This window comes from Abramis brama, assembly GCF_963993115.1.
Source record: "Abramis brama genome assembly, chromosome: 5".
In the NCBI taxonomy this organism is placed as follows: Eukaryota; Metazoa; Chordata; class Actinopteri; order Cypriniformes; family Leuciscidae; genus Abramis; species Abramis brama.
In genome coordinates, this window is record NC_139967.1 from 21,173,984 (window position 1) to 21,189,205 (window position 15,222).

General features: G+C 39.7%; 1 protein-coding gene across 6 annotated transcripts in view; it reads right to left on the reverse strand.

The window, feature by feature from the left end:
* garnl3 (GTPase activating Rap/RanGAP domain like 3) overlaps positions 1–15,222 on the reverse strand; it is a 66,500-nt gene that overhangs the window by 37,505 nt on the left and 13,773 nt on the right. Inside the window, exon 1 of one of the 6 annotated variants that reach the window (XM_084113225.1) lies at positions 8,512–8,881. The exons of 4 other annotated variants lie outside the window; for them this stretch is intronic. In XM_084113225.1, the coding sequence (XP_083969351.1) occupies positions 8,512–8,543 (32 nt within the window). In that variant the 5' untranslated portion in view covers positions 8,544–8,881. Of the gene's footprint in view, positions 1–3,575; positions 4,019–8,511; positions 8,882–15,222 lie in introns of those variants that run through there. One more of the 6 variants, XM_084113223.1, reaches the window with a different exon arrangement.

Consider the following 15,222-nt stretch of genomic DNA (forward strand, 5'->3'; position numbering starts at 1 on the left):
ACATTAAAGAGGATCTCTCTCATTGAAAACCACTTCACAGGAAGACCATAAGGTGTATCATTTCTGTGCCACTACCATCACCAAATAAAATAGCAAAAATAGTAATGTTTTCAAACAGGTTTTCCAAATTTTCCCTGCCAATAAGGATGGCCCACTATAGCAGAACATTCTCTTGCCCTATCAAGTCATTGAGGTTTCTTTTGATTATTATTAATATTAAATCGTTTTTTTAAAGGAAATATAACTTTAAATAATGTAACATATATATATACACACACACACACAAGCCCTGTTCTCCATTGGCTGGACAAACACATAGTCCCACCTAAAAACCTATACCATTGGTCGAGCCAGTGTTGGTATGTCAGGTTGAGATGCTAAAAAAAAAAAAAAAAAAACCATCATAAGAACAAGTGTTTACTCTTCAGAGGCATCAACCTACGACTGTCATACTTATAGATGTCTCTGTTAAACTGGGATATGAAAAAGTATTCAAAAAATACAAACCACCTTTAATAATGCTGCTGTTTTAGCTAACTACTTGTGATTCTGGCGAACTGATATGCAGTACTCCTCAAATTATTTTCTTTTTCATAATATGTGCTTTATCGAAGACAGCATCTCCTCTGACTAAGGTTTAAAGAATGTACAGTATATGCTGAGCCACATGAATGCTTACATTTATTATAGCCATTTCACTTCAAGTGCAATGTAAATAGTGCATGTGAACAAACACATTTCCTCTATGTGAGGGCTATCATTATGTTTCCATTAGTGCAGAAAGCAGCTAAGAATGTCTTTACGGACAACAGAAGAGATACTGCGCATGCTGTGATAAGATATAACCAGGTGGAATCTGCAGACATGGTTTGCATTTTTGAGCTGGATTTAAATATTGAAAAATGTGTTTAACAACTCTTATTTGTAGCTAAAATTGGCCAAAATTTTTAATAAATTAAATAATAAATTAAATCCTGAATTCTGCAGATCCAGTGCGGTCATGGTTATACACAATGTTGAAATTGCAAGTGCACATGCATTCTTTATGTGGCTTCAGAAGAAGTTTAAACATAGATGCCTCTTTTCCTATGCACCTCTGATATGCACAATGGCTCTCAGATGGGGTAAGGAAGATGGTTAATTGAAAGAGGGGGAACAATTAAACGAGATAAAAGGTCGACTTCAGAAATGGCCTCATAATCCTGTCAGACTGACCCACTGTTGAATTACCGTCAGTTACTAGAAGCATGTCTTTGACTGAGAGCATTTAAAGACAAATGCACAAATGATTCTAGAGTACAAGAAAGGAGTGGCTCATCACAAGATGATTTACTGTGGCACGGGGCTGAAAGAAAGCTGCTTTCCTAAATTCAGAAATACTACCCTGGATGAGAATACAGTTAAGAGATGAGGACATAAAGACGTCTTAAGATGCAGAACGTCTTATTGTTTCATTCACATCTTCAAACAAACCTTTTATTGTCGCTCATGATTGAATGGTTCTGTTGATAAAAAGAAGAAGAATCTGAAAGATGTCACAAAAATGAGATTATTTTTACGAAAAGAAATCCTAAACGGTAGTGACCGATGTTTGAGATTATGATAATGATGACAGCAACAGCATGACATAATTAGCGTAGCCATTACCCTCTGGTGATACTTAGAAACCAAATACGGTCAAGTTTGTTAACAGTAATCACTCCTGTTATGCATCTGCAATAATAATTTAGTGATAATGATCTGGCATGATATCATGTTTCCAATGATGCACAGCTCAATGCCTCAGACATTTTCAGACCACGCATCTCTGATGTCTTGCCATATGACCGAAGAAAAGGTTACAAGTGATGCTGACACACAGTCTGACAGCGAACATCTGACATCGCAATCATTAACAACAAAATTGCACTCTGAGCTCCGACTTTCTTATTATGCGCCAACACTGCTGTAGGAAAAAGCAATGGCACTGTTAAAACAGATTAATATAATTAAGCCACCAATAACTGCAACGATAGTTCAGGGACCTTGCCTTTGGAGAATATGTGTGATAAATCTGGATAACAGAGATAAACATACAGTACTGGAGAGAACGAAATAATGTAAGAGAAAGTCACTTATTTTAATTGAAAGATGAACACAACTTAAAGTATTTTTCTGGGATTGGTGGTGATAATTCAGTAGCAGGCTAGCTGAAATATGAGTCTGTATTTATATGAATTATATGCTGAGTTTAAAGAGCGCTGACACATGATCTGTCATTCTGTGCTGAGTGTTAGGCCTATGTGAGTGGATTTGTTTTGTAAAAAAAAATGCTGTTGCTGTAAAGATGTGTAATACACTTCTGCTACATTTAGCTGGGACATGTCAACAGGTGGAGTTGTGCTTTTTTTGTTCTGTACTCATTTGAGGTTACATTAGTTGTCATGTAAATAATTGCACAGTGACATCACACTCGCTTCAAATTACCTCAGATTCAATGCGGTGCTCGGGAAAACCACCTGCTATGATTGCGAATGCCTCACAAATGTCACAACACTTTACCATGACAAGGAATACACTATACCGTCTTAAAATGAACAGCAAATTAATATTTAGGTCGTTCCTCTTTTCTTTCATATTTTAATCAGAGAAAACATCATGTTTACGGTGACACCAGTCACTGTGGCGCATGGATGTCCATTCTACCGAGGCATTCGCATGAATAATTTACTGTTTTTCCGCACTAGTATATCCCACTACACAGTGCATGGGAAAGTCTAAAACACTGTTTCATCAGGACTGTATCCTACAGGTTAAGACAAAACAGTGACTTTTTCCTCTTCTCCACCTGAATTTACTCTGAACACTTGGATGCAAAGACTTGTGTGGACTATGTATGTACAAATATGACTGCAGTACTGAAGATAAATAAGAGCACAGCTTCTTCTTAAAGAGACAGTTCACACAGAAATGAAAATTCTGTTATTTACTCACTCTCGTGTTGTTTCAAATCTGTAGGCCTATATGACTTCTGATCAAAGAATGAGATGTTAAACAAAATGAGTTACTCCATACAATGAAAGTGAATGATGACTGAGACTGTAATTCTGCTTTACATCTGACGGGGAAAAAAGTCATACAGGGTTTAGAACAATGAGGGTGAGTAAATGATGACATAATTTTCGGTGAAGTGTTCCTTTAAGATTAGGCTACTAAACCGCAATTATTATTAAGACACAAACACACACGCGCGCGCGCGCGCACACACACACACACACACACACACATACATACATTTAGAATAATTAAAATATAAGCTTGAAATGACAGTTTGTAAAAAGAAAAATGAATGATTGAAGTTGCAAGTGCATATTTCCAATATCCGCAACTAATATGTTGATTGATCACTCCTGGAAGGGAGCCGCTTGTTGCACGTTGAAATGAGATGTGTGTTGAGTAGTAGCCTAAGCTATAACCCCTGATACTGCTGCAATGACTGTGTCATAATAACCCACACAAACCAACATCTGATATTTAATATCTCGTTTTAAATATCAATATTTATAAACATGAAATACAATAACTGAATGATTTACCGTTGGTTGAAACTCAACAGTTTGTTCGCTGCAGGGTCTGCAGCGCTCATGGCCCCATGCGATGTTATTTTTTCCCGCAGTCCAAGTTCTTCTGTCCCTCGCCTTTTTTCTTATTCTTCTCTTTCAAAGAGACAGATTAGGAACCATCACTTCCCCTACAGCTGCGCGTGCTGCTGTATCCCTTCATTACGCTGCCTTTTTAGTGGGCTATTGGTAGTAGCGCGTTTCTGCCGGTCGGCGGTCGCTTTCTTTAATACACCTGATGGACGCAGTGGTTAGATTCATATGGACACACAGGACACACCTCACGCGTAACTGCACATTCAAGAAACAGATTCTCCTGGACTGGAGCGCCGTGCTCGTGACCGAGAAAGTCAGGTGGGGAGCTTGTCAACGACCGCATTCTCTCAGCAGTAGACCCGTTGCAAAATGATAAAAGACGAGAAAATATTGAAGTACCTCATCAGGGTAACACACCACACCAAATTAATGCTAGGCTATACATCAAATGCAAACAACAATAACAGCAACAAAAAACTTTTAAAATAAAATCAAAATAAATGTGATTGTTCATGCAGTTAATTCAAATACCAAGGCGACTCATATGGTAATTTATATAGCCCAGGCATATTAAAACATAATTTTAACAATAATTTACCATGAAAGCCTAGGCTATATTTAGCTGTTAAGTAAAATATACATTTTATTTTTACACAAACTAAAATACTTTTTTTTTGTTTTTTGTATTGACTTGTATATAATTTTTTGACTTGAAAAGGAATCTTGGAGTTAACCAATTAATTTGTAGTTCAGACAATGCCAGTTTCTCACATCCCTCTCTCTCTCTCTCTTTTACATACAGAAACACTTGGTGAAATATTTTAATTGGAATATTTAATTGCCTTTGTGGCAAAGTGATTTAAAGGGTGAAAGATTATTATTAATTGAGTGCATTCACTGAAATACTGAGCATCTTTTTATTAGCAAAATGTCTTTTCGTGTCTGTTAGTTTTGCTGTCAACATAATTTCTGAGGCATTTACAGGCACTGCCTATGGTGCATTGAACAGCATGTAACGGTACCCGAGATCATCATGCTGTTGAGCTAGACAACTTCTCCTCATGACACTCATTTACATTAGAAAGATTCCGACTTGCATGATTTTAAATAATGTCACAATTTTAAATAATGTCACAATTTTAAATGATGTCGCTGTGACTTACAGCTGCTTTATCATGTAAATGAATAACTGTTGTCACCAGCTTTGTATGCAAACACATTTTGAGTCCATGCAAATGAGGATAATTTTTCCACTGGGTTTTATTTCAAAAGGCAGAGCATTAGCCATATGTGTTTGCATGCATGTGAATGTGTGCATGTTTTGACATTTGTCTCCAAGGACACTACACACTTTGCATTCACAAAATGGACTGATAACAGCAACCACTAATGAAAAGCATCCCTCCTGCTGTTTATGTGTATCTAGACAGTGTTTTTTGCCCTTATGATCTCATAACCTTCATTCTTCTTTCCACTGTCTATCCATAATCCTCCTGTCTAGCACAGAAGTAAGGGGTGCAATGAGGTCACTGTTCACACAATAACCTTTTCTTCTCATTTAATCTCTCTCTCTCTCTTGACTCACCCTCACTGTCTGATGATGTCACACATAGTTTAAATGAGTTAGCGAGACAGAAAGAAAGACTTGTGTATATTAAGAAATATAAGAATCCTGAGATATGCAATAGGAAGTGAGCAGATATTTAATTTCAGACTGTTTATTACTCTTCATAATTATTACTAGTAGAACAGCATGTTATTAGCCAAACTGAGGCTACGTCTACATTAATCCGGATAGATTTGAAAACAGAGTGTTCGTTTCAAACCGCTCTCGCTTTCTGTCCACACTAGCGTTTTCAAGTGTTTTCCAAAAGTTTCTTGTCCACACTGAATGTCGTAAAATGCTAAATTAATCTTATAGTGCATGCGTAAACCCTCATAAAAGCTCAGATGATACAGAACAATACATAATCAAGTTATTACGTAATTCTTCTGGTAGGATCATTTTATTTAGCAAAATATCTCACCATTCATTGATGCGTCCAGGCCGCACTCACTCACCATTATATGTTTGGTCTAAAACGCAACTGCTCTCATGTTTTGCCGCAGGACTGTGATATGAAGAGTGTGCAAAGTAACATTTTAGCAACTGTGTGAAAGTGAAAGCACATAGGCACAATACCGGTATAAACATGAATATCTATGGGTTCAATTTGCGTCACACGACTAAACTTACGTCATCGGTTTTAAATACCTCTAAAAAATAATGTATCCACTTTGGAGAGCGTTTTCAAAACGCTTCGTTTTTGTTGCTAAAAACGTCTCAGTGTGGACAGAAGGCTTAAACGGAGAGAAAAAGATGTGTTTTCAAACGAAAACGTATTAGTGTGGACAAGGCCTGAGGCTTGCAGTAACAAACTCCAACACAAAAGTAACATAAGCAGCGTATCTGGTATGCAAGTCCCTCCCTGATGACATCACAGGTAGTAATGGGATGATTGGGAAGAGGTAATGATGTGTTTTATGTGAAATTTTATGAGATGATATTTTTAAGTGTAAGGACAACACAATTAATTATTAAATGAATCAATTGATAAAGAAATTTGAATGACTTTATGCAATCCACTTGGAGAAAAAAGCACTGAAAACAGGTAAAGTTATAAAAGAACAGCAAATTTTGTCTGGAAACTGATGAACAGAAGAAAATCAAACCATTTATATTTAGAATTGTACATAAAATCTAGCTGAGCATGCATGTGGTGTTTGAGTGCTGAATAGTTTGTTTTCAGGTGTGTGTGTGTCCACAGGCTTTTGTGTGTGTTTGTAACCTAAACTCTTTTGTCTCGAGGCTTGTGGGTATTATAGCACCAAATGAAATGTGCGGTTGAGCACCTCATTGTCAACAAAAGAGTTCAAATTACAGGTGCAGTAATCACATACAGGTCCCCCTCACACACACGTCACAACAATACACACGCATACACGTTACAAAAAAACATTATTCTAAACAGTCTAAACCATAATGAAATTTTTCGACTAAAGTTGCACACGCAAAATCCAGATGCTAATGACTATAAACAACAGACAGGTGCAGGGTAGTCACATTAGAAACAGCTAGTCTTTGAAAAATTCAGCACATGATCACAGAGAGAACAACAGCATTCATCTCACATTGGCTCCTCCAGCTGAATAGCACATTAGACAGGACTGTGTTTGTGTTGTGTCCTTGTTAAAGAGCTATGCTTTGAATGTGTGGTCAGGAAGAGTGAAGCAATTGAATACTGAAGCAGATCAAACTTTCAAAGTATGTGTGGAAGAGGGGATCTTGTGAGCAAGCTGAAAAACAAATCTGTCTCACTGAAATGTGGATCATGCAAACACATTATTCTCTTCACAACATGTTTATTATACTGCATAAAAACTTTAAATGGGCACATATAATCACTCTATCAATCACTTTAAAACTAATGTTTTGAAACTCTAAAAACATACTTTCAGAATGTAAAACATATTTATTGACAGTAGAAAAATGGCTCCACAACTTTCTGACATCCAATGACTGAATTTAACAAATACATACACCTGCACACCTACATTTACACGCCTACCTGTTCACTATTCAGAAACTTGGCCGAAACTTTCTTAATAAAGAATGAAATGTTAGAAAAAGTGTTTCAGACTTTGCAAAGAGGCTGTTGTTGTTGTTATTGACAGCAATGTAAGTATAGTTTGTGAGCACATTTCACATACTATGAGCACATTTACTGTGCATAGTGTTGAAGTCTTAGAGGCACAGAAGCATGAAATTCTATGAATCTACTATAAGCACTATAGCTTCTGCATTTAGCCTCAGTGGCACTGCAACTTCTGGTGGAGTGCAGGGTACAGAAATCTTGTGTGAACAAAAATAATTAAGCACAAATGTATTGCAGAATTGTCCCACAACAGGACAAAGCAATATTGATATGATCCACCTTTTCGCTAAAGGTATTAAACGCTTCTCATGTTTTAATATATTACAATGTTATATTTACTATAGTTAATAATATATATACACTGTATTATAATAAAATACTGACAGTTTTTAGAAATTGTGCTATGAGAAAATATACTGGAAGCTGAGATTTTAGCGGAAATACTGTATGTAGGCAGTCGTTGTGCATAGAATCCATTAGAGAGAAAGTGGAAAATGGTCATAAATAACCAATTTCTAAGTATTGTTAGTGCAAAACACTATACAGTGTAACATTAACACTAACATGTATGATATGACCTTGAATAACAGTAGTAGACTTTGTTATATTATACAATGAAACAATATCACACAACTACATAAAGCAGCAATTTCCCCCACATAGCTTGAGGCAATATCAGCTCCACAGCAAAGCTTCTAGCCAACATTTCTATCCTGCCTCAACATATATCATGTACTACTGCAAGATCCTTGGCAGCTCTCTTTTGTGTAAAATAGGATCCTTTTGATAAACCAAAAGATATCTTACATCAGTTTAAATGCTTTGCAGCAACAACTTGCAGAAGACAAGTACTAATTGCAGGTCTTTCCAAAAACATTAGATGGCTGGGAAAGTACAACTATCCCTGGTTCTTCTTGCTGCTTTGTAACTATCAGACACAACGCTTATCCAAGTACATGCCTTACAAACAAATCTTTTTGAAACTACATTTCTATTTGCATACAAATTTAATTTGTATTTTCATACACAGAGACTTGCTTGGCATCAGCTTGTTTATGCATCTGCAACATTCAAACATTAGATCTGCTCAGCTAAAGTGAAAGAATGTGTCCAAAAAACCCTGAATGGGATTTTCCAATATAAAATCAATACAATCAATACAACCCCCCACCCCCCCTTACCTTTCGGTGTTCTGATACTTTAAGCAGATCATGGGTGAGTATTTGACTTCTGGGGGGTTGCAGGAAAAAAAGCTCAAAATGGCAAAGTTGAAATCCTTGCAAAAGTAAAGATGTCAGTCATTGAAACAACAAAAACATTATTAAAATCCTCATTGCTCATCATCAACAAGATCCTCGTAAGTCGACTTAAACCCATTCACTGCTCCCATCATGAATGTTGTGGACCATCAGAAGATTTTCCTTTTTTTTTTGTAAATAAAAGTAGGCCGATAGAGCGACACAGAAATAACTGTCTGGCAGAATTCTTCTGTGAGTATTTGTTGTTGTCTGTATACCTGAGAACTAGAAATGTGTTGATAGATAATCCTGTAATACCACACCACTGATCCTCTGCTCTCTCTCACACACACACCTTGGAGAGCAAAGATCGAGTGGGCCCAAAATCACATGAACATATTGTGTGTTTCCTTGCCAAGTACAGACTTAAGCACAGCACGATCTTTTCCCACATAGATCAGCCTTGATGTAAAGCACACTCACTGACAGCATGCTATACAAAATCAGCATTTTGCACCATCAACAAAAACACTTTCCATATTGAGTATTCCAATCATTTGCTAAATGCTGGCTTTCATGGGAACTGGTGACAGAATTTTCATTTTTGTGTGAAAACAGACAGAATAACAATCAATTCTAACAAAAATGTCGACTATTTAGAACTTAAAATCGATTTGCTTATAGGTTGATTTTATAATAATATGTGACCCTGGACCACAAAACCAGTCACATGGGTAAATTTTTTGAAATTGAGATTTATACATCTCATATATAAATAAGAATAAATAAGCTTGTTTGTTTGTTAGGATAGGACAATATTTGGCCGAGATACAACTTTGAAAATCTGGAATTTGAGGGTCCAAAAAAATCGAAACATTGAGAAAATCGCCTTTAAAGTTGTCCATTTATGTTTGCGATTGTGCTGCATTCACTCACAAAAATAAATGTTTTATATATTTACAGTAGGAAATGTACAAAATATCTTCATGGAACATGATCTTTACTTAATATCTTAATGATTTTTGCCATAAAAGAAAAATGTATAATTTTGACCTATACAATGTATTGTTGGCTATTGCCACAAATATACCCGTGCGACATGTGACTGGTTTTGTGATCCAGGGTCACATATATTAATGTATGTTTACATTTCTATTTGTACAAAGCACAATAAAAACATTACTAAAGCATCAACATTCATTAGGACCCTTTCCTTTTAGTGGAAGAAAACAATGCAAATGCATAATTTAGCAATCAAACAGCCTTTGAATAATATGCTAATAATATTGCATTATTATAGAGGCCTAAAAGTTTTTGCATTAATTTTTAATCTTTCGTTATTTAGTTAGTTATGATATGTTACCAACATTTATCCAGTAATTTAGAAATATCAATAAGGGGGTGATATTTGAGTGTAAATGTGACTTGTTTAACAGTGGCTAACCCTCTATGGGAGTTCAAAAAAAAAAGTGAAATCACAGCTAGAAAAAATGAATTACTATATATTTTACATATATTGAAGACTAAAATCATTTTTCAGAACTAGTTTTCTACATCTGACCTTTGGTCTTTTTTAAGGGTGCCATCATTTATAACTGACTTCGTCCTATTAGGGTAAATTCTTTTTGGCAAATTGTCTGAAATGTCACACACATCCAAATGCATTTTCACTGTCTGAAAAGTAGTGAAAAGTAGTAAAAAGGTCTTAGTGTTTCAAAAAACCATTAAAAACTCTATTAAAGTGCCATTATTATGGCATTTGAAAGGTTCCTATTTTTGTCCGAACAACACGTTTACATGCATGCAAGGACAAAAAACACTTTCATTGTCTAATAATATGCATTTATTTTTACCTTAATTGCTCAACGACTCCCAAAGGATTCGCTCAACGATTAATTTTTCCAAACCCCTCCTTTGCTTGACGCTAATCTGTGGTGATTGGTCAGATGACCCAGTCAGTTGTGATTGGTATATACTGCATGCAGAGATTGTCGGAGACGGAACGCCCATCACCATTACAGGATTACGGCTTGTCAAGTGTTGAAAATTTTATACAGTGTATAAACAGACATGGCATCAATTTTGCCTTAACAATTCGAGCCAGAGTCCGACGAGGAAACGAGTTCGCAAACGCGACTGGAGCAGGACCTTTCTCAATGGTAAGTGTCAATGTAGTTTATGGCACTTCAGGCCCGATGGAACATGCAGAATCAGAGTAAGAATGTCTGATAAGTAACGTGCTGTAATCTGATTAATCTTGCTGTCTGTCGCCATTTGTTAGTTCAGTGTAACACGTCACAGACTAATTAATTACCAAATTTTTTTAGGTGCACGAGTGGGAACTGTATTAAAATGCCAAGCGAAAATCTTTGCTGCAAGGAAGTGTATTGTTTCTGCAATACTTGTGCTTTTGACACTTAGTACATGTAATGACCCATCTTTCAATAACAACCGGCTTGCAAATCCACCATTGAACGCATTTAAGTTGAAGAAGCAGTCATCAGTAAAATGACGGGAACACAGCATAAGGTTCAGGCTATACTGCTGTGGAATTGTTGTAAAGATGAACTTTAACAACTCTTTACATGCTCATCCTTGGGCAGTGAAAAACAAAAAACTGGCTTTACCTTCACATTGTAGAGCACAGCGTCTTCTCGACATGATGCTATCCAGTATCCACAGGAATCAGCTACAGTGTTTGAGGGGGTTCAAGTTTTCCCTGGTGTCTGTGCGCGCAATAAGAGGGGCGTGCAATATGCTAACTTTTCGTCTTGACGATACAACAAAAGGGCTTAGGACACGTTTGAAAAACTATTCATTTAATTGACTCGGAGTCGACTCTTACTTTTGAGAGACAATAACTTTATATACTTAATATTTATATATTTTCTTCAGGGCTTGCACCTTGGAACCTATTTCAAGGTTTGAGTTCTCGAGCCACCAGACAATGTTGTTGTGCGAATGAGTGGGCCGGAGCGCATTAAGGGTTTTCTGTTAGAACGGTGTCTTGTAAGCGGCCCCTAAGTTAATAAGTAATGATCTTTGCAATGGAAGTTAATCGATCAAAAATAACTTTAGCTGGACAATAACTTTATTCTAGAGCTGCTGTAAAGCCAAAACAATCTCTGTTACTTTAATTTCCTATTATCACTGTAAAGCTGCTTTGAAACAGTCCATTTGTTAAAAGCGCTATATAAATGAAGGTGACATGACATGACTATACGGTGCACTTTCAGATTTAAAACTTTGCAGGATGTTTACATTCACTTAGAGCGTCTCGGTTACGTATTTAACCCTCGTTCCCTGAAGGAGGGAACAGAGATGTGAGTCGGACGTACCGTACTGATTGGGATCGCTTTGAAAGACCAATCTACTTCGAGTGTAACAAAATGAGCAAATGCACATTGGCATGCAACAATTGCATTAGCTGCTCTGCCTCGCAGCGCAAGCATATAATGAGCAGAAGGTGCGTCACATATTTGTTTTTCCGCTGAGGAGCCGAGCGGAGCCCGGGGCCAGCGGTGGTCCAGCAATGGTGGCGACGGGACTCATGTTCCCTTTCAGTTCAGTCACGTTCGACGTGAGTCGGATGTACCGTACTGATTGGGATCTCAATTAACACAATCGCCAACTTCCAGTGCCTAGCAAAAGCCTCCTGATCCCTGAGGCGGAGATAGGACAGGGCTTAGGCCAGGGAAGTCCACTGCTGTTCTGAATGACCCACTCAGACAGACTTGGATAACACTGGGAAAGTGTGCCATTTCAGTGGAAAGGGAGACGCTGTGGAAGCCACATCATGCCAGTAGGGAGGTATCATGTGGAAGTTACACATACGGACTGGCCGTTTCTGGCAGTACAACATATGGAATGTCACTGAGGTAGCTCCAGCCTATAGCAGGGATATAGCCTATAGCGGGCTCTGCCAAGGGAAAGACACGGGCTTGCCGCAGGGAGCCGTACCGTGGACGAAAACACATATGGGATCGCCGTAGGGATCACAACACATGGGACCCAGCCTAGCACAGGTTCCACCAATGCATACGAGTGCTAGGCCTGGGGGGTGTGGAGGGGTGTGGAGGAACTCAACAGGGTTTGGCAAACGGGGAACTCGTAAGAATAGCGCATGTATGCAGTCCATAGGAGGGAAATGACGCAGCAAGCCGACACTTCGAGTGGGGCCTACGGTGTTGACTGGCTTCTATGAGTAGAGAGCACACGGGAAGCTACCGGTTCAACACAAAGGCTATAGAATCTAACAAATGTGTTTGGTTTCGCCCAGCCCGCAGCTCTACAGATATCTGTCAGCGAGGCACCCTGTGCCACCTCCCAGGAAGAAGCTACACTCCGAGTGGAGTGGGCTCGCAACCCGAGGGGGCATGGTGCATCTTTGGATTGGGACGCCAAGACGATGGCATCCACTATCCAATGGGCCAACCTCTGCTTGGAGACAGCCTTTCCCTTCTGCTGGTCTCTGTAACAGACGAAGAGCTGGTCTGAGGTCCTGAGGCTTTGTGTTCTATCCACGTACAGGCACAGAGTGCGGACGGGACAGAGAAAACAGCTTGTGGTAGATCACCTAGAATCTCTGCATCCCGTCCAGGGACCAGACATGGAGTTTCCAGAGGTTGGGACGCGGGTGCCATATGGTGCCCCGTCTCTGAGAGAGGAGGTCCTCCCTGAGAGGAATGGGCCAGGGAGGGGCTGTCGAGAGGAGCATCAGTTCGGGGAACCAGGCCCGGTTGGGCCAATAATGGGTAACTACAAAGACCTACTCCTCTTCCTCCCTGACTTTGCACAGAGTCTGTGCGAGAAGGCTCACTGGGTGAAACGCATACTTGCGTAGGCCCCGGGGCCAGCTGTGTGCCAGTGCATCCGTGCCGAGGGTCCCCTCGGTCAGGGAAAAGAACAACTGGCAATGGGACAAGTCTGGAGAGGCAAACAGATCTGTCTGTGCGGCCCCGAAGTGGTCCCATATAAGCTGGACCGCCTGGGGATGGAGTCTCCACTCTCCCGAGGCCACAGGTTGTCGTGAGTGCTCGTCGGGGGCACGACTGAGCAGGCCGGGGAATAAATGGCACGAAGCGACCTCAGATGCTTCTGACTCCATAGGAGGAGATGGCGGGCGAGTTGTGACATGCAAGGGGAGCGTAGACCACCTTGATGGTTGATGTACGCAACGGTCGCAGTGTTGTCCATATGGACCAGCACATGCTTGCCGAGCAGTATGGCTCCGAGCAAGGTGTACTACTAGTAACTCAAGGCAGTTGATGTGCCAATGTAGTTTGGGGCACGTCCAAATCCCCGCTACTGCATGCCCATTGTACGTGGTCCCCCAGCCGGTGTTGGAGGCATCTGTGGATAGACACTTGTTCTAGGGGCACTCAGGCCCGGTGAAACGAAGGGTCTGACCACAGGCTGAGGGTTTGGCAGCAGGCTGGGGTGATTGTCACACGGAGCGTGCCGCTCTGCCACGCCCATCTTGGGACTCGGCCATGAAGCCAGTGCTGAAGCGGTCTCATATGAAGCAAACCCAGTGGCGTTACTGCGGCTGTGGATGCCATATGCCCCAGGAGCCTCTGAAAAAGTTTGAATGGGACCACTGTTCAGCTCTTGACAATATTCAAGCAGTTCTGCACTGGCCATTCCTCTGTCTGTGAGGCATGCCGTCTGGTGGACTGAGTCCAGCTCCAAAAGAGATCCTCTGCACGGGGGCGAGTTTGCTCTTTTCCCAGTTTACCTATTTTACACATACCGTACATTATTGTTGCATCTCTGTGCCCCACCTAATGCCCCACCTTTCTGAAACGTGTACATTTTTACAAATATCATCGTTCTGAAAAGCGCGGTGTGCTCTGATTGGCCAGCGTTCCAGCGCATTGTGATTAGCACAGATACCTTAAGCGTGTGACAGAAGTGTCACGCCCCTTACCATAACATCAGCTCCCAAAGCAATAATGACAGGTGATAATGTCGGTACAACCTTATCAATTAGAGCCTGAATCTGATCCGGAAAATGCAGATGACCAAGCTGATCGATCAATTTAGCCAGCGTGACTGGACCAGAACGTATCAGATTGGTAAGATTTTATTTCATTGGGGACATAATTACTGATTATAATGACTTATAACTATGTTCCTTTTTAGAAAGAAATGGTATCTGCGAGGATTTTCAGTCAGGATTTAGACCGTACCCTAGTGAGAATCATTAGAGTCACAAACGATTTGCTCTTACCATTCGATCGTGGTTGTATCTCTCTATTAGTGTTACTCGATCTTAGTGCTGCATTTGATACAACTGACCACAACATTCTTTTAAATAGAATCGAAAATGATGTTGGCATTAGTGGAATTGCATTAGCATGGTTTAAATCATACTTACCTGACCGTTATCAGTTTGTAGCAGTAAATGAAGAGATGTCTTATCGATCAAAAGTTTAGCATGGCGTACCACAAGGCTCAGTACTAGGACCGTTGCTCAAACTCACATTCGAATAGTTAATTCTTAAAATATGAAAACATACTTACAGGCTGTGTCTGAGAGTCAGAAGCACCAGAATGTTCTGCAGAGATGGAATTGCCCCACTTTTTAGAATCACTCTTTGTGCACAGCTGGCCTTGTCTCTTCCAGGTTCTGGAAACAGTCCTCCGAAAAAT